This window comes from Maylandia zebra, linkage group LG20, assembly GCF_041146795.1.
Source record: "Maylandia zebra isolate NMK-2024a linkage group LG20, Mzebra_GT3a, whole genome shotgun sequence".
Taxonomy (NCBI): Eukaryota; Metazoa; Chordata; class Actinopteri; order Cichliformes; family Cichlidae; genus Maylandia; species Maylandia zebra.
In genome coordinates this window covers 29,266,131-29,285,672 of record NC_135186.1, presented here as the reverse complement: position 1 = coordinate 29,285,672, position 19,542 = coordinate 29,266,131, and the positions used below count along the sequence as shown (strand labels likewise).

Genomic DNA, 19,542 nt, shown 5'->3' with positions numbered 1-19,542 from the left:
CCAACCTTTTTTGCGCCACGGACCGGTTTATGTCCGACAATATTTTCACGGACCGACATTTAAGGTGTTGCGGATAAATACAACAAAATAAAACCAGCACTGGTACCAAAAAAAAAATTATTCATAACACATGGGAAAAGACCCAAGGAAACCAGGTTAACGATAAAAACGTTAAAAAAATAATGATAAAAACCCTGAAAACCATGAATATCACACCCGAGCCTCAACTCTTGCAGTCCGGTACCAAACAACTCACGGACCGGTACCAGTACCCCAACCGTCCGTGGCCCGGGGGTTGGGGCCCGCTGTTCTAAATACTGAGAAGAGTATTTGCTTCCTTCATTACCTTTAGAAGAGGATACATTGGACCGTTCTTTATAAAAGGAAAAGCGATAATGCTGTTCCACAGCTCATAAAAGTGCACCATCTGTCATTGTTCAAAAAAATCAGTGATTTTTTTTATACCCCACTATCACATGTAAAGCTTCACAGAGATTCACGGGCATAGAAACAGATTTGGTAAATGCACTGGTTCTTATATATAGCGCTTTTCTACTCAAAGTGCTTCACAAAACTCGTTCATTCACCCAATCACTTTTTAGTGATTTTTAGACAGTTTTTAGTGCTGTCTAACTAACATTCATACACACAGTCACACTCCAATAAATGCATCGGAGAGCAACCTGGGGTTAGTACCTTCCCAAGGATATTTGGCATGCAGACTGGAGCAGCCTAGGATCAAACCACCAACCTTCCGGTTAGTAGGTGACTTGCTTTACCTCCTGAGCTACAGCCACCCCAGATTTAAAACCTATCAACTGACAGGTGGCACAGATCACATAAATATTAATTAGGAATGCTTTTTCCATTTCACTTCAGACATATTTTAAACTTTCAAACCCCTTAAAGCCACAGGTGAGCTGTGAAATTATCATATTATGACTCAATGTCTTAAATTTTTGCCTTACACAAAGAACATAAAATATATATTTAAAAAATGAATGTGGAATATTTAAATGATCATGAAAGTTGAATAAAATTCTATTTGCACTAGTTCTGTTTTTGCTCTATTGTTGCCTTTGCAATCATTGATTATTCCAACTTAAGTCACAGAAAGCTTTAATAACAACTGGATCATCTCTCTAGCAGGAAGAGAAAATAATGTGCGGACAGGATGAGCAAAAAATCTCAATGTGACAAACATTTCATTTCACTTTCAGGCTCTTTATTCATCTGTCTTTAAAAAAGAAGTTACTTTTCTAGTTAGGTGATGTTTTTCACCTATGGTTCTCTGTTATGTCTTGTGTGGAACAGCACAGTGAACCTATGTCAACGATCTCTGCCTTCATTTCATTAAGACACCTAGTGTAACTGAAATCACTGCACAGCACGCTTTTCCAACTCCTTATAAAATCTCCTTAACACCTTTCCCTGACCAAGTTTTGGAAAAATGATTTGGAAAAAGAGGTAGGAGGCAATTTTTAGCTTATCTGGCTGAAGGACTGATGAGCTTATGCAACTGCGAGGGAACATCATATAACCAACAAGAGCGCTCAGAGACCAGCACCTCCCCCCTCCGAAGAGCAAGGTCTATACTAAAACGTTGATGTTTTTATTGCAACATGCTGATGTCTGACCTTTGACCTATGACCTTGAAGCATTACATACTAAATATGTGATGCTTAATGGTGTATTGTATTATCTTTGCCCATATGATTTGAACAGAATTGGCTGAAATCTTTGGCCTTTATAAGCTATAAAACATTATATTTTTAAGATATAAGATTAAGATTTAAGATTTTGTAAAACTTTATGGCATCATTGTGACATTATAGGGCATTGTACTAAAATGTGTTGTACAGCTCTCTCCATGCCTTTTCATATGATATATTATTCGATATGGTCTCTTGGAATTGTTTTTCAAGGTCAACCTTGTCCTTGGGCACTAACAATGTAGGTCAAGGCCAAATGCTTAGCCAACCTAGGTACTCATGCCCCCCAAGGTGTAGTATATTGTTGTGAAGTTTGAAGAGGGTCCTTAAGAAATTATAAGTAATATGATAATTTTTATTCATGTTCACATTTCAAGCTTCTCTGGCAGAGACCCTTTAAAATGTTGAAATATTTGGATTATGTCAACATTAAATGCACCTCAAATTTCACATTTAGAGGTGAGTGCCAGCTACCAGTATAAGATAAATAAGCATTCCTTTGAACTGTGAATCATTCACAGTTACTCTACTGGAGTCCAGAATAAAAATATAAAACCAGAAGAAGAGCATAAAAGGATAAAAGGCAGTATTTTAATATGTGGCACTTAAAATGTTCTACCTTTTTTTTTTTAAAGACAGGATAGAAAACCACTGTTTTATTATTATTAATTAGATTTTGTGGATGTTTGGCTGTGGATCAAATGACAGTGGGAGTTGCTAATGGTAAGGGTCAAACTTTTAAAACTTGAAAATATAACATAATTTGATGATACGCTGAGGAAAACAGCTCTCTGCATTCAAGATCACAGAAAGTAAAAATGACGGCTGTAACGTTTGGGTCTGAGAAGCCACCAGGCTACCTGTGGTTCTGGTTCTTCAGATATGATAAGATAAACCTTTATTAGTTTTTGGTCACAGCAGGAAGTAAAAGTTCAGAGCAATAAAAATTAAGAAAAACACAATAGAATAGGATAAGATAAAATAGAATAACATACTATACAAAATAGAATAGAATGCTTTCAGGGACATGTGTGTGTGTGTGTGTGTGTGTGTGTGTGTGTGTGTGTGTGTGTGTGTGTGTGTGTGTGTGTTTCTGTCTGCACGTGTGGGGTCATGTAGTTCATGGGAAGATGATCCTCAGATTTGACCTCTGTGATCATATTACTGGTAAGTTTCCTGATGAGTTTCTGTCCTCAGTCACTCATTTTATAAGAAACATAAGTTCAATTTGTACATTTTGGTTCTTTTAGGTATTCTTTCTTAACCAGTTGTGACTGACAAGTCTGACTTGCCCCTTGCTATTCATGTCCGGATTCAAAACACCAAGATGGAAACAGCAAAAATGCTCTTCTCAAGACTTCAAAGTGTGACTTCACCGTAGCTACGTCCATCTTTTTCATGGCTCCCAGTAAACCATTTTTGTGCTGATCTTAAGACCAGAGGAGGTTTGGAGCTATGCAGTTATTGAGTATTGTATGTGTATATCTGTTGTATTAGTTACTCTGGAGCTAAACACTTGCACTTTGCAATTATAGTGCTTACAGTTAGTCGTAGAATAGCTGGGAGGGAAGAGATTTCACAACCAGACCGGTACCGGTCTGTGAGTCGTTTGATACTGGGCAGCGAGAGTTGAGGCTCGGGTGTGAAATTTATGGTTTTCATGGTTTTATCATATTTTTAGCGTTATTTTTTTAATAGTTTTTATCGTTAACCTGGTTTCCCTGGGTCTTTTCCTGTGTGTTATGAATAAATCTTCTTTTTTTTGGTGCCGGTCCGGGTTTTATTTTGTTGTATTTATCCGCGACACCTTAAAGGCCGGTCCATGAAAATATTGTCTGACATAAACCGGTCCGTGGCACAAAAAAGGTTGGGGACTGCTGCTTTAGAGGGTCCCATTCTTTCTAATAAAAAGATTTCCAGTGACAGACTGCATGGCTATATGTATCTGCGGCAATGGGAGTGAAAACACCTGAACTCAAAGATGAGGAAGTGTAGCCCAATACATTAGTCCATATTGTTTATGTTAAGGAATTCAAACTCATCTTACATGGTGGGCCACGTACAGTCTTCAGGTCATATCCTTGCAACCTGTCCTATTCGACCAAAAGATTCTGGTAGTTTCAGAGATACGGTTGGGCAACTCCTTGAAAAATTCTAAACCCTGTTTGTTACTTGCAGTTTCATTCAGTTTTTAACCAATTTACTCATTCTCTTCACGTGCTTATCAACTGGAGCAGAACAAAACACAATTGACATTAAATTGTCCAAACAGTTAAACCTTCCACTTACTTGCCTCTCCAGGCACCCCTCTGATCCCTGGTTACCCATGATTACAGAAACAGAATAACCCATGGGACACTTTGAGTATTTAATCATGCCATTTGGTCTCACCAATGTGCCCACAGTGTTTCAGGTACTAGTGAATGATGTGCTGTTTGAACATCTTTGTTTTTGTGTATTTAGATGAAATTCAGATTTTTTTCCAAATCTCTAGAGGAGCACCAGGTTCATGTCTGGAGTGTCCTGCAACACCTCTTGGAAAATCGATGTCAAGTCGGAGAAATTCAAATACCACTCTCCCTCTGTCACTTTTCTCGGCTACATTTTCGTAGGGGGGCAGGTGAAGACGTATCCAGTAAAGATCCAGGGAGTGAGCAAATGGCCCACTCCCACGTTTTGGAAACACCTGCAACGATTCCTTGGGTTTGACAACTTTTAACGATTCTTAATGCGGAACTACAGGTATCCGCAACACTCACTCACCTCCACCAAGACTCCTTTAGTTTGGTCCCCAGAAGCCAAGTCAGCCTTCAAAAAATTAAAGCAGCTGTTCACCTCTGCATCTGCCCTGGTTAACCTCAACATGAAGAAACAGTTTATAGTTGACTCCTCCAATTCTGGAGCCCCCAAATGCGGGCCCCAAGGTAAGCTTCATCTCGTGCCTTCCTTTCTCACTCTAGAAAAGTATGTTAAAGATTATGTAGCAGCATGTTCCATCTGTGCATGCAGGAAGAATAACTCCCTTTAACCCTCAGGTTTGCACCAACCCCTAGCCACATCTCACAAACCCTGGTCCCACATAGCTTTGGACGTTGATACTGGTCTCCTCACTTCCTCCAGTAAGACCATAATCCGTTCTTTAATGGACAGGTCCCAACACCACCTACAGTGTGGGCCTACTTCAAACTGCTTTTGAGTCCATTCCCAAATACTGGCCTTCTGGCCTGTGACAGCATTGCATCACTGACTAATGATTAATAATAGACTAATGTCCATGGTGGGACTGAATTACAAATTAAAAATAAATAACTGACACAATTCAATTAAACACGACCCAGCTGTATCTGGGGACTTGCAGGTCCTCTACAATCAGCCAGGGGCTGCTGCAGCTCCTTCGGCACCCCTGTTCACCCAGGCTTTGATATTATACAGTAGTTATTGCTCTAGAATATAATGTGTGACTTTTTGTTATACACTGCAACTATGTGTGCAAGTAAAAGTCTGGTAATAAATAAATAAATAAGCCTAGCCTAGCATGAACACAATAACAGCATTTTACTGTTAATTATTGATCATTTTAACTAAAAATGTCAAATAATACATTAAAAAAGAAAAATTGTGGAGTTAAAAAGTTACAAAGTGGAAATGTCAAGCTAATAATTAAGACAATTAAGAACTAAAACTAATTAAGACAGTCTCCCTTTGGGGGAGTTTCAGACTCGCATTCACCAAATGTAATTCTGGTAATATCTCTAACAATGGGTGCTTTTCCCACCACTAAGTACCTTTATTCCAGAAAGGAAATGCTATCTGACAGATATCTGAAGCTTTGATTTGATGAATGCTAAACAGAGCAATCGGATACTGGTGAAAGACTGCCTTTCAAAACCAGCAAATGATGACACAGGATCATTCCAACAGGTTTTTTAATAAAAGAGAAATATTAGATTTCATGGCACAAATGCGAGAAAGATACTCTCTTGTAGAGATCTTCAACAGAAAATGTATGTAAATGCAAACCTGAGTAATAAATCAAATATGTTTTCAAGTTTAATATTTTTGCAATACATGCTGATATTCTTAAGGTTCTTCATGTATGCAAAATACTAAATATTTTATGTCACAGACAGTGCAGAAAAATTATGTTTCTTGGGATTCTCATGTTTTCAGAGGCAAAATTTAGCATTCTTTAACTCCTCCATATTGAATTGACTCATGTACGATTATGTGAAAAATACATTTTTCACAGGGTTCTGTGCAATTCTTAGAAAAGTACACTCCATGACTCAGAAGCTAGTAGAACCACCTTTAGCAGGAATAACTTAAAGTAATTGTTTTCTGTATGACCTTATCAGTCTTTCACATCGTTGTGGAGGAATTTTGTCCCACCCTTCTTTACAAAATTGTTTCAGTTCATTGAGGTTTGCAGGTATTTGTTTATGCACGGCTCTCTTATGGTCCCACCACAGCATTTCAGTTTGAAGTTTGCTTTGAGGTTTCTTTTCCTTTTTTAAGATATTCTGTTGTAGTTTTGCTCATGTGCTTGGGATGATTGTCTTGTTGCAAACAATTTCAATACAACTTTTAACTATGTGGACAGATAGCCTCGAATTTTATTCTTGACTACTTTGGTATACAGAAGAGTTAATGCTCAACTCAGTGATTTCAAGGTGTCCCGTGGCTGCACAACAAGCCTGAAATCGTCACCCCTCCACTTTTGTGCTGACAGTTGGTACGAGATGTTTGTGCTGATATGCTGTGTTGGGTTTTTGCCAAATGTGTCATTGTGCATTATGGCCAAACATCTCCACTTTCGTCTCATATGTCCAGAGGACGTTTTTCCAGAAGACTTGTTTTGCTCGAAAATACCTTTGCAAGCTGTGCTGCCATGTTCCTTTTAGACGAACAGCCTTTTTCAGGCCATTATTGTAGCGAAACCGTATGCTTGTGTATCTTAAACAACATGTGTGTATTTCGATCTGTGCAGAGATTTTGTTTGCGTATCCCAAACAGTGTGTGTAAATCTGTAAGCGTGCATAGATATTAATGGTTGAAAAGTCTGAAAGCTTTGTTCAAATCACTGAAAATACACACAGGTCACCAAGCTATGTTTTTTTTAAACAAGAATTTTGCTAAACTTCTGCATTTCTCTTCACAATCCTTCCAAACAAGCCATGTTTGTTACAGTTACAGTTAAACTTCCTGGGATGTCCACTCTGGCAACTGCCTCATTTTCCAGTTATGAATAATCTGATTCACTTCAAACTGTTCAGAAATGACCTTGAAAACTTTCCAGATTGATGTGTAGCAACAGTTTCTTTTTTTCAGATCATTGCTTGTGTCTCTCTTCTTTGACATTGTGTTAACCCACACCTGAATGCTCCCGACCAGTAAACCGCCAGCCTTCTGCTTTTATGGTGGTACTCGCACCTGCTGATGGTCAGTAAACCAAGTGTATTTGTTTATCAGCAGGTGGCTACTACTTACTGAAGGTTTACCAGGTTAAATTCAGCAGTATAACCAAAAAGATTTTTCCCTCTTAAATTGTTTTAAATGTTTGTTTTCAGGTCAAAAGGGGAAAATGATTGACAGACCTGTATGTTCTTTTCTCTAAACCAATCTTTAGACTACTCATATTTATCATCTGACCCTTTAAAGGGGTTAAATAGCTGCTCCTTGACTCCAGAAAATGTAACAACCCAACAGTTTTATAATGTAGCCAACACATGCATTATTATGCATGCATTATATTTTTGATCACTGTTTTCCTTCAGTAGAATTTGAAAGTACACTTTAATGTCTATTCCTTTTTTTCATTCTGCTAAACAAAGGAGCCAACGAGCTGAAAACAAAAGAAAATTGTATAACTTTATAAAACGGAGAGTTGTTTGTAGTCAGGTTTTGCTCTACCAAGAGGGAAAATGTGAACAAACTTGTCAAAGATGACAAGTGTGTCTGATTTTCTGTCCAAATGCCGTTTCTTCTAATGCATACAAGTAACAACAAGCCAGAAAAGTGTCTAAAACAACATTTTGAGGCAGAACTGGCTTAATGGGGGAGGAAAGCTTTCATCCCTCCCTCCGTACATCAGTCTTCTCCCTCCTCCCAAAGCCCTGAATCAGCACCTTCAGACAGACCCAACTGAGAGGCGTCTACATGTATAAAGAGCGGCGAGCAGCACGCGGGACAGAACCGAGCTGTGCTGGTGGAGACACGTTACTCGTCCCGGGACGCGGCAGAGGAATTACGCAGTCTGTGTCTGTCCAGAGCCTCACTGACAGACGCTAAACTTCAGATACTCCACAACAGAAGTTGCTTTTAAAATCGTCTGAAGCAACATGGTAAGGGAATCTCTGGAAATCTAGAAACTTTAATGTTTGGTTTTTAATACATAAAAATCACTTTTTCCTCAATGACCTCCGCTCTGCACACGCAGTCTGCACTGAATAAATTTGTTCTGTTGCTCACATTATTCTTTAATCATATTTTAAGGGCCTATACCCTGAAGAAAGTGCAAGTAAATACACTTTGGTATATTTTTAATGTTTCTCGAAAAAAGGGACCTTTTTTCCCTTTTTAATTCAAACCTACATTGAGTGCTTGGACCTGGATGTGTCATAATTTTGCTCATGATCTTCCAGTTTTCTTTTGTTCTTCCTATTAGGTGGTTTAATCTGCAGTTTGTAGCCTATTTATTGGTTCATATTTAAGATTTGCTGCGCATGTTTTAGCATTCATGTTCTCTATTGTCTCCCTATAACTTAAAAACTGTCACTCAACAGTGAAAAACCATCTAAGGGGATGTTCTGCCTCTGGGTAAAACGAGCTGAAATTTTCAACATGCTGAAACACGACTGGAAGATTTTGGAAGATGCACCAGTGAAGTGTTGAAATGAGTGTGGCCTGTTTTTCAGTATTGTTTACACCTAACAATAGACAGACAAAGGGCACAGACACAGCACAAAAGAGAGTGTATTAGGAGATGTTTGTGCTCTGAGCTCTTAACTGCAGTGCGAAAGTAAAATTCTAAGCCAAATTATGAAATCTAATTACTTTAAATATTATTTGATTTTTAAATAAGTGGATTATTTTACATATTTTACTTTCAGCATAATTTAAAATTGAGCAATTTCATTTATTTTTATATACTTACATAGTATCTCTTCATTAATGTTTTTCTTTTCTTACAGGTGTTTCTTTTTAGCTTAAGTTAGGATTTTACATCTTCAGTTTATGTGTCTGAATTAGAGTAACTCGACTTCTTTTAGCATTTCTTTATATTTTGAAGAATCAAGTTTAAGCAACTCATCAAATAATCATTGTCATATTTTGATTTATGGACACTTGAACATTCTGCCTGCATTTTTATAAATCCTCCAAAATAAAGAAAAATAAACAAACAAAAATCACATCAAATGTGATTAAAGCATTTTTCTCCAAAGTAAAACTTTTTTCTTTTCTTTTCTTTTTTAATTCAGTGATAATTAAATTTAAATACTGAGGACCTTTTCTGTTTGGCTCCCAGTTTAAATCTGTGGTTTCACAACAGTAAAGGAAACAAGTCTGTTTTTACCTATGTGAGAGATTTGAATGCATTTTCTTGGTATTTTGGGCTTTGTCATCAATACATTTATTATTTTATAAACCTTTTATTCCACTCGAGTAAAATTTAAGCAAAAATGTTTTTAAAAAAGTTTCCAGTAATTTTCCTTTGGCTCTGAACAAAATCTCTTTGGGTGTTGCCAGAAATTCCTCTATGCAGAAAAACACCCTAATTAAGTTTCTCTGGTAAAAAAAAAAAAAAGAAAAAAAAAGAAAAAAGAAAACTTTCATTGTCTGCTACTGTGCTGAGCACCTTTATCTGAAATGAGTCTGACTTCAAATATGCATCCAGCATGGCAAAAAAAGTACAGTTTTATAGTTAACTTGTCTTCTAAAGATCCTTTTTTGTGAATCTGAATGATGTTTCCAGTTGGTGACTGTGCTGATTTATACTTTGTGTCTATGATAAGCTTCCAACTTGATCTTCTGTGCAGAGGGAGTGCATCTCTATCCATGTGGGCCAAGCAGGTGTCCAGATGGGAAATGCCTGCTGGGAGCTCTTCTGCCTGGAGCATGGTGTTGGGCCTGATGGCGTCTTCCTGGAGTCTCCAGCTGAAGCAAACTCTCGAGAAGATCCTTTCAACACTTTCTTCAACACTGGGAGCTCTGGGCGTCACGTTCCACGAGCGATATACGTGGACCTGGAGCCCACTGTGGTTGGTGAGCAGCTTTGATTATGTGCTTTTTTTACCCTCCTTATTTTTTTAATTATCATTTGGGGTCCAATTATCTGTGGTCATAAGTATCAAGTGTTACGCATTTCAATCCACATGAGCCATGGGCAGTTAAGACTGGTATCCAGGCAACAAGTGCAGTCGTGAGTCCTTCACCTTTTATTGAATGGATATTATGTAAACAGCTGGATGTGGAAGGTAATATTCAGTGGATTTGAGCAGGGAAAGAACATTTTCTTCCATTATGTCTCAACCTTTTTCCAGACTTTTATTGTTTCATTTGATATAACTGCTTACTAAGCCTTCACTGAACGGTCTTAAAATTAAATATTTCTTTCACAAATTTAGTTTCTCTAAGGTTCTGCAAAAAAACCACATGACCTGTCGATAAATAATGAAAAGTAACATAGTTAAGGAGCAGACCTTCACTACAGCCAGCCCAAGCAGCAGCCTCTGGGGCTGAAAAATGAACACAAGTGTCAAAAGCTGCAGCTCCTCTAATGGCCACTTGAGGTGAGTCAATCCACAGAGAACTTTATATCATTTAAAAGCGCATTTTACAACCAAAAAAGAAAAGGAATAAAGAACAGATTTTGCCTGTAGGGATAGTTTCTCCCTTCCTGCAGTCAGTACAGTGGTGGATATGCCTGCCTGCTAGGCCTCAACTCATCTGTTGAGCCACTGAACAGGACCTCTTTGTTGTATTTGTGTTGTTGGTGATTGCTGGAGCAGTTTGATAGAATTATCTGGAAAATAATGTGACATGCTCTGTCGAAGAAGTTTGTGCTTCAGTTTTGATTGATGAAATTCTAGTATTTTGTCTACTCAATGCTAATTCCAGATCTTTTTGTTTGTGTGCTGAACGCAAAGTTTATAATTTCAACTTGCTAACCAGCCTTGGCTCCCTACAGCAATGAACCCCAGACTCCACAAACCCAGTATAATGGACTAAATCCCAATGTTGAAGCATTTAAAAAAAAAAAAAAAAACACTATAGTAGCCATAAACATTTTTTACATATAGTTTGTGGATTACACAAATCAGAAACATACTTGACAACTTTATAATATAATAAATAACTGAAATGTCCTGTATTCCCTATTTCAGATTGGTAAAATATTATAGATTTATTTATTTATTTATGTGATTAAAAGTTTAAGCAAGCACCTTCATATGTGAAGTTAAAATATAATTTGATATTTTTGACCTGTCAGGTTATCTCTTGCTACATTTTGTCAACTTCATGGCTCCACGCTGTATCACGTTTGAGTAAAGTCTACATTTTATCACCTGCATCCTCACTGCATTAGATTAGATCTTGACTGGTAAAATATAGTAAAATGATGGGATTACCATATTGATGTGTTAAAAGGTGAGGAGTGTGCAAACAAACGCCAGACAAAAAAAAGAGTGAGTTGTTTATTAAGATAAAAACCCCTAAAAAGCAGTTCACATCCAAAATAAGAAAAAACAAAATACAAACAAAACAATGAAAAGAAAACTTTGAGGAATGCAGGATTGTGTAGTTTGAACCAAAAGGCGGGGTTATTTATACACATGCTTTTATACACTGAGGGCTAATGAGGGGAGAAGAAACAGCTCGGTAACAAGGAACAGGTGAACTTAATCAAGGATAATGAAGTGGGGAGAGTAAACCAGGTGAACACTGAGATAAGACACCAGCACGCTAGGAAACAAGGGACTACACCCAAAGAATGCTAATCAACACACTTGAGCAAAAATGTGAAACTCAAATCTAATAATAAATCTATGGACCAAACACAGTGCTAAATAACAATTCAAAGTAAAAGAAAAGAACCCCTTCAAAATTCAGGGGCTAAGAACCAGGATCATGACCTAAAGGGGAGATGAGTCGGGTCTGAATGAGATCTTTCCTTTCAGATGAAGTGAGGGTCGGAAAGTACAGGGAGCTCTTCCACCCTGAGCAGCTGATCTCTGGAAAAGAAGATGCAGCCAACAACTACGCTCGAGGTCATTACACTGTCGGGAAAGAAATCATTGATGGAGTCATGGAGCGCATCCGTAAAATGGTTAGTAATGAAAGAGATGAAAGAGAAGCTCTGCTATTTTCTTTATCAGTAGGGGTAATGGTGCTCTTATAATAGTTTTATTATTAAACCCTTTTTATTATTTGGACCTTTTATTTAAGTTTTCTTTTTTTCTCTCTAGTTATTCATTTTTATTTTTATTTTTTGAGGTTTAGTGACTGTAGTTTAAAACGTTTTGGATTTTTTGGTTGTTGGTTTTTTATATAGTTTATCTGTGTTACTAGACTCACAGTTTAAAATAACCCTTGTTCATCTTGTGCTGTTGCCTTTTCAGAAACAAACCATTTAAGCTCTTCTCGCTTTAAGGTGACTCCTGTCAAACAGCAGCTGTATTCCTATTGTTAGAGCAAATACATGACATGGAATAAGGAGAAGCATCATAATTGATGTGACACTTAAAGGAATATCCTGCTTCCTTTCTAGGTTTGAATCAGATGAGGAGATGGTAACTCTAGTATACCAATGCTACTGGCGTCAGTTACCCCAGGCCCGCCTCCCTGCTCATCTTAACCTCACAGCATAGCTTGTTGTAGCTTGTGTTTAAGAAACTGCTGCACCAACTTTGGCACAACCCCATAAAACCTGTTTGCACCGGTATAAAATAATAATTAGCAGAATTTAGAAGAACTGGTTTTACTACAGTAATAAAACTTTCAGCCTTTAGGCTATAGCAAGCTAACAGGTTGGTGGGTTTTGATACATATTGAACAGACGGATATGTGAGTGATGCTAAATTAAGTTACAGGAATAAGGCAAATGAGCATAATATGAAAAAAAGTCAGTTAATATTTTATTTTAGACTTGTTTATTATTAATCATTTTCAGGTTGGTACACTTTCTACCTGAAAGCAGCCAACGACAGACAACTGACCAAAGCTCACTGATCAAAGCCCACTGATCAATGGCCATCAGTACCATTCACAGAGATTTGGTGAATGGCTGCAATCACAGCATTGTAAGATGGCGAAAGATGTACCCTTAGGCCCCCTCCTCGATTCAGAGATGGTCTTTCCCTTTTCACATAAATGGCCTCCTTGACTCCCTGTCCAGAACATCCTGGAGAGGCCATTGATCAGTGGGCTTTGATCAGTGGTCATGAGAATTTGCATAGTTAAGATTAAGGAACTGACCTCCCAGCCCTTTGTTCCTTCAATGGGCTGGTTTCAGTCATTATGCAAATGTACTGTTTATAAGATTGGGGAAATCTGCAGTCAGCTGAGACTGAAGAAGTCACTTGGATGAGTGATGAAACGTTTCTCCCACAAAACGCTACGTCCAGATGAACAGAGTCAACTTTTGGAGATTTACTTACCTGGATGATTGAGCATGCATCAAGACTTAACACTGGCAGATTCCAAGAAATTTAAAAACTCAGGCATCAAAGTGAAATGCAATAAAAGAAAATATTGCAAGATAACCAGACTGGTGGCTTGCTTCAGTGCTCATTAACAGTATCTGAGCTACTTTTCCCACATGAACTACAACTAGAGGAGATTTGGGGGAACTTTCTCCTCCGCCTTTTAATCCCATTGTACAGAAACTGTCTACAGGCACTCATGAAATAGCCCTGAAAGAAGAGGAGCAAATGACTAAAGAACCATTTATACCTTCTTCTAGGCAATAAACACATTAAATTTTTTTTAAAAAAGTTGTTTTTCTTTAAAGTTTTTTAAAGTTGTTTAGTTACCACAAGTTTTTCTTATAGTGAAGCTGTTTGGCCCTGTATAAAATCAGCTAATGCATGCTGATTGGTCTGTTAAGGGAGATAAACTCCCACAATAGCAACTGTTTCCAAATGATAGCTAGAAGCTAAAAATTTATTTTAACTTCAACAGAAACTGGCATGTGCGTGTAGGAAGCAGTTGGTTTTGGTGGTTGATAGTGATTTCCATCAGGAGGCCGTGGCTGCTGTTTCTTCTGCTTGTGCTGCTATAATCAAAACTGCAGATGCTGCAAAGTGGCTTGTGGTGTCCTCAAGACTGATACACACGTGGTTTGGTACAACTGAAACCTGTAAGAAATGGAAAAATGGAACCAGTTGTGAAAAAGAAATGATGAAAATTCAATTTAGTTTTATTTATACAGTCACCTCAAGATACTTTATTATGTAAAGTAAAAGGCTCTACAATTTCAGAAAGAAACACCCTATCAATAAGGTTACTTACCTGTTTGATAAACTGTATGAAATTTGGCTTTAGCTGCTTTAATACTGAAAACTCTTGTGTCTCGTCAGACCGACCAGTGCACCGGCCTGCAGGGTTTCCTCGTCTTTCACAGCTTTGGAGGTGGTACCGGCTCTGGCTTCACCTCTTTGCTAATGGAGCGTCTTTCGCTCGATTACGGCAAGAAATCCAAGTTGGAGTTTGCCATCTACCCAGCTCCTAAAGTGTCCACGGCAGTGGTGGAGCCCTACAATGCCATCCTGACCACCCACACCACCCTGGAGCACTCCGACTGTGCCTTCATGGTTGATAATGAGGCCATCTACGACATCTGTCATCGTAATATAGACATTGAGAGTCCTGGTTACATCAACCTCAACAGACTGATTGGTCAGATTGTCTCCTCAATCACAGCCTCCCTTCGTTTTGATGGCGCCCTCAATGTGGATCTGATGGAGTTCCAGACCAACCTGGTCCCATTTCCTCGTATTCACTTCCCTCTGGTTACTTACTCACCAATCATCTCTGCTGAGAAGGCGTACCACGAGCAGCTGACCGTGTCTGAAATTACCAGTGCTTGCTTTGAACCGACCAACCAGATGGTCAAGTGTGATCCTCGTAACGGCAAGTACATGGCGTGCTGCATGCTGTACCGAGGCGATGTCATCCCAAAGGATGTGAACGCTGCCATTGCAAATATCAAGACCCGGCGCTCCATTCAGTTTGTTGATTGGTGCCCCACTGGCTTCAAGGTTAGTAGCCATCAGAGACATTACAAAAGATGGATGGTATGAAGTTCTGTTTTGAAACCTCAAGCTGAACAATGTCACATTAACATCTTGGTGTTTGAAAACAGGAAATGGCGAGCAAGGGGTTGATCTTAATTAGAAATTGACCGGCCAGTGAACATACCCTGAAGAGTCCTCAATTCTGACCTCAATGATGTCCATAATTTACAAAATGGACATCATATTTTATTTAATGTGACCAGAAATCAGTAATTGAACACATAAAGTCATCAGAAAAAGCTAAGATGGCCATGTGGACATTAACCTTAGTTTTAGAGCTTTTTCATACAGAGTAATCCAAACTGCACAGCAACATGTTAACAACTAACGTAGCATTGTGGATGGATCACCTCAGAGGTGCTCTTGACTGAGGTTTTCAGTGTCTTCTTCCTTCCATTCCATCCTGTGGATTAGCATGACGAAAAGAAACACAACTCATAATGATTTCTATTGTGAGCTCCAATAGGTTGTCTATATGTACAAGCTGTGATCAGCTGACCTGCTCTGCTACTCTGAGGTTTACTGCTCTTTGTGGATTTACACAGCTGAATTCAACAAGATGTAAGCGGATGTTTCACAGGCTATCATGACATACTGCCTTGACAGTATACTGTTTATATTGTCTGTATACTAGACAGGATAAACAGTATGCTGTCTAGTATACAGACAGTATACTTTTTATGCTGTATTTGTACTAGATGGTAAACAGTTGATATTAATGTGCAATTCATTGAATGAATCTAAGCATCATCAGGTTAAATCCAAATTCATCTCTACTATACTTAATGTTTCCTAACTCTGTTCATGAAAGATGCTCCATTAGCAAAGTTCATGAACACCACAGTCATTATACACCAGTCCATCACACTGGTTTACTGTGAGTTCATTACAGTGAGGCAAGCAAACCTGTTTATTCTGCATTAAATTGCTGAGTGTTTTAATGCAACCTTTAACATAGTTAGTCTACCTTAGTTTGTTTTGCAGGGCGTTCCACATGAAAAAAACACATAACTTCACATCGTGTGTAGATCCACTATGTACATGATGTGAAGTTATCCAATGAGGACTTGCATGTAAGCTTTAGCTTTCCAGTTTATCAAATACCACTGAACAGTTCTTACCTATAAATGAAGTTAGGTACAGCTGCTTAAAATGGCTATGGCGCTATAAGTTATGTACCTTTCATCTTTTTGTATGCAATAACCCCCAGTGATTGATAGACCATTAGGATTGCCTTTCATTTTTACTGTTACTGCTCAAACAGGTCTGATGTTTAAAGGCTAGATGTGAAATAATAACTCCCCTCAAATGTCTTAAACCAAAAATGAGAAGCCTGTTTTGAAAATGTAAAGAGTGGAAAGTACAGTTATTGGTCTTAAAATGTACGGAGAAAAAGTACAAAGTTGTGTGAAAAATAAATACTCAAGTAAAAAACAGAAAACTGAAAATTGTACTTAAGCACAGTAAAGAAGTATTTGTACTATGGTACCTACCACCTCTGCAAACTCCTCAGAGCTACTTCCCACTACTGCCTTATTCACCATAGCAAGTGCCATAATCTGGCAGATTTTTATGTTTGGTTCCCTTCAACTAACAGGATTTGTGTCTCCTCCCAGAATTTAACTGTTAGGCAAATGTGTAAACTATTCGACTAAGCCTCATAAATCCACTTTCCATGGCTGCCTGGATGTTAATCTTTAACACCCGAAAGAACAGGGTAGAGAATTTTGACTGTTTTAACCCTAAGTGGTTCCTCAGTGTCTGCGAAGGAGCATTTAAACCTAGAAATGGCTAATGATGTCAGATGTAATCAGTAGTCACACAGGCCAGGAAATCAGTCACTGACCCCATGAAATCAGGCATCACTAGAGAACATGTGTAGCAAGTAAAACACGTCTTTTTACATTACAGGTGAACATTCTCCATTTCTGGTTTGCATCTCACTTTTTCAGTTTTCACTACCGTTTGATGATTAGTTGGTGACTGTTTGCAGACAAGTCGGTATCTTTCATGCCAAAAATGGCTGACTGCTGAAATCAATCATAACTGCAACTTCCTGCAGCCATTTGCCAGTCGGTCAGGGAAAACATATTTAGTAGTTGCTGGGTTGTGTTTAAAATACGTCATGTTTCTGACTTTTAACTTTGTCTTTACAGGTCGGCATTAATTACCAGCCTCCAACTGCAGTTCCTGGTGGAGACCTGGCCAAGGTCCAGAGGGCTGTATGCATGCTGAGCAACACCACTGCTATTGCAGAAGCCTGGTCTCGTCTTGACCACAAATTTGACCTGATGTACGCCAAGCGTGCATTCGTCCACTGGTACGTGGGTGAGGGCATGGAGGAGGGAGAGTTTGCAGAGGCCAGAGAGGACCTGGCTTGTTTGGAGAAAGATTACGAGGAGTTGGGCCGAATGAACCCCGACTCTGAAAACGACGAAGAATACTGAAATTTGTAAGGCCTAAATCTGTGACAGCAAAGCTGTTATTTAATCCTAAATAACCAAAGCGATGCATTTCTCAGTGCCTTTCTTGTAATGCCATTTTTATGTGAGCTAAGTTGTATTTGAATTGTGCTCTGAATAAATTTTGTCTTTGCATATTCTGTGTGAAACTTGTCAGAGACTCGGTGGTCTAAGATGGTGCCAGATAACCACATGTGACCCCCTTACAAATCAGGCCAAGGGGTCTTTGATGCAAGCCTTTCCACCCCCCTCCTGCTCATATTTCCTGTCTGCATCTACACTTCACGCAAGCCACTGGTGTCAAACGTTACCTATGACTAATAAGAAGAGCCTATTAATCAAATAGCAGGTTACTATTTCACTCATTTTCTTCTATGTACGCTGGGACTTATCCTAGCTGCCTTTAGGTGGGAATTGTATTACACACAGGACAACCACACTCAAATTTAAAATCACCAATTCACCTGACGTGCAAGTCTTTAGACTGTTGGAGGAAGCAGGAGTACCGAGAGGAAACCCACGCAGGCACAGATAGAACATGCATACGCAACCAAACTCAGCCGTCCCCCAGGTTTGAACCCAGAACCTTCTTGCTTTGAAGCACCTTTGCTAACCGCTTCACCACCCACTAAAAATAACAGCTTCCTCTCGTTTGGCTGCATGTCCTCCTGAGATGTGTCGTTTGACTGCGAATAGCAGCCAGTCAAACACCGTGCAGAGCAACATGCAGCAAAATGGTCAACAAGGTGTTGTGGTGTTCCAGAAACTATACAGCATACAAAAATATGACTGAAGATCACTAGGACATGTCACCCTCATCTCCAGTATGTCTTGCTTGAGTTTTCACCGAGTGTTATGCTCAATTCTATCAACATATTTTTATTTTTATCTGCTAGAATAGCTTTGTATTGTTCACAGACCAAAATAATCCTTATTTAAAACTTTTTGGCTCCCTGCTGTATCCCTTAAAAGCAACTACTTTCTTGTGTTTTCATTACATCATTAAGTGCTCTGGGGCATCTATTGTAATTTGGTGCTATATAAGTAAAATTGAATTTAATTGATGTGCGGATCCTTGTTAAATAGCAGCTTTGAAGGGAAGATGTGTGCTTACATGACCATATTAGAACTATTGCCTCTCAGGGATATCATGGAGAGCCAAAAACAGAAACTTTTTTTTTTACAAAATAGTGTTTACAGCAGTGTGAAGCTTGAATACAGTTATTTATACAATGACATCATTATTCCAAACTTCAGCCGTGTTAATACAGGCATTCACCATTGTAACAGGATAACAGAACAGGAGAAACTGTATAATAATTCCCATTGAAAATAAATACATAGGTGGCCCATGCAGTGATGCCATGAGTTGCTCCACAGGTGTTGACGACTAAATTCTTGTCTACATTTCTGTTAAAACACTCTCACAGTGTCATGACAAAGGCGGGAGGTGGAACAGCTTTCAATTGTGAAAGTGCTCGAATCTTGGACAATTTTCAGTGTTAAACACTAGAATGGATAATCTGATTTCTTAGTTAAAGTTTCTATGGGCAGAAACAAGATTTCAGAACAGGAAGTAAAACAAAGACAAGACAGTAAAGTCAGATGTATCAGGGAAGCTTCTTCTTTCAGCTGCTAAACTGATCTGCAACAGTATCATCCTCCGTCACACCTCTTCTTGTTCTCCTTCACTACATCTGTGAATCTTCTCCACGGTTTTCCTGCCTGGTAGCTTCATATTCATAAATCCACTATCCCTCCTCTGCACATGTCCAAGCCTTGCTTCCCAAACTTTGTCTCCAAACTGCTCGGCCTGAGCTTTCCCTCTGATGTATTCCTTTCTGATCCTGTCCCAATTTTCCCATAGACTTCCATAGGACTGGAAAGCTTTTTGCAGCCAAAGATATCACCTCCTGGTGGACATTTAAAAGAATGCAATGAATGCAATTCCACATTTCACACCCAGTAACTGTAACCTAGCTTTGTTACAAATTAAAAATGAATTTCCTTTGCTTTGGACCCAAACCAGTCTCTGCTTTGACAGGTCCTGGGTCCTTTTGGACCTCATCTGGA

The 19,542-nt window shown here is 38.7% G+C and overlaps 1 protein-coding gene across 1 annotated transcript; it reads left to right on the top strand.

The window, feature by feature from the left end:
* The first annotated feature begins 7,854 nt into the window (after positions 1-7,854).
* On the top strand, positions 7,855-17,606 carry tuba5 (tubulin alpha 5). The gene is made up of 5 exons (XM_004546425.5): positions 7,855-8,053; positions 9,749-9,974; positions 11,891-12,039; positions 14,291-14,971; positions 17,164-17,606. Exons 1-5 carry the CDS (start codon positions 8,051-8,053, stop codon positions 17,452-17,454), a joined length of 1,350 nt encoding a protein of 449 aa, XP_004546482.2. The 5' UTR covers positions 7,855-8,050; the 3' UTR covers positions 17,455-17,606.
* Positions 17,607-19,542: the final 1,936 nt, after the last annotated feature.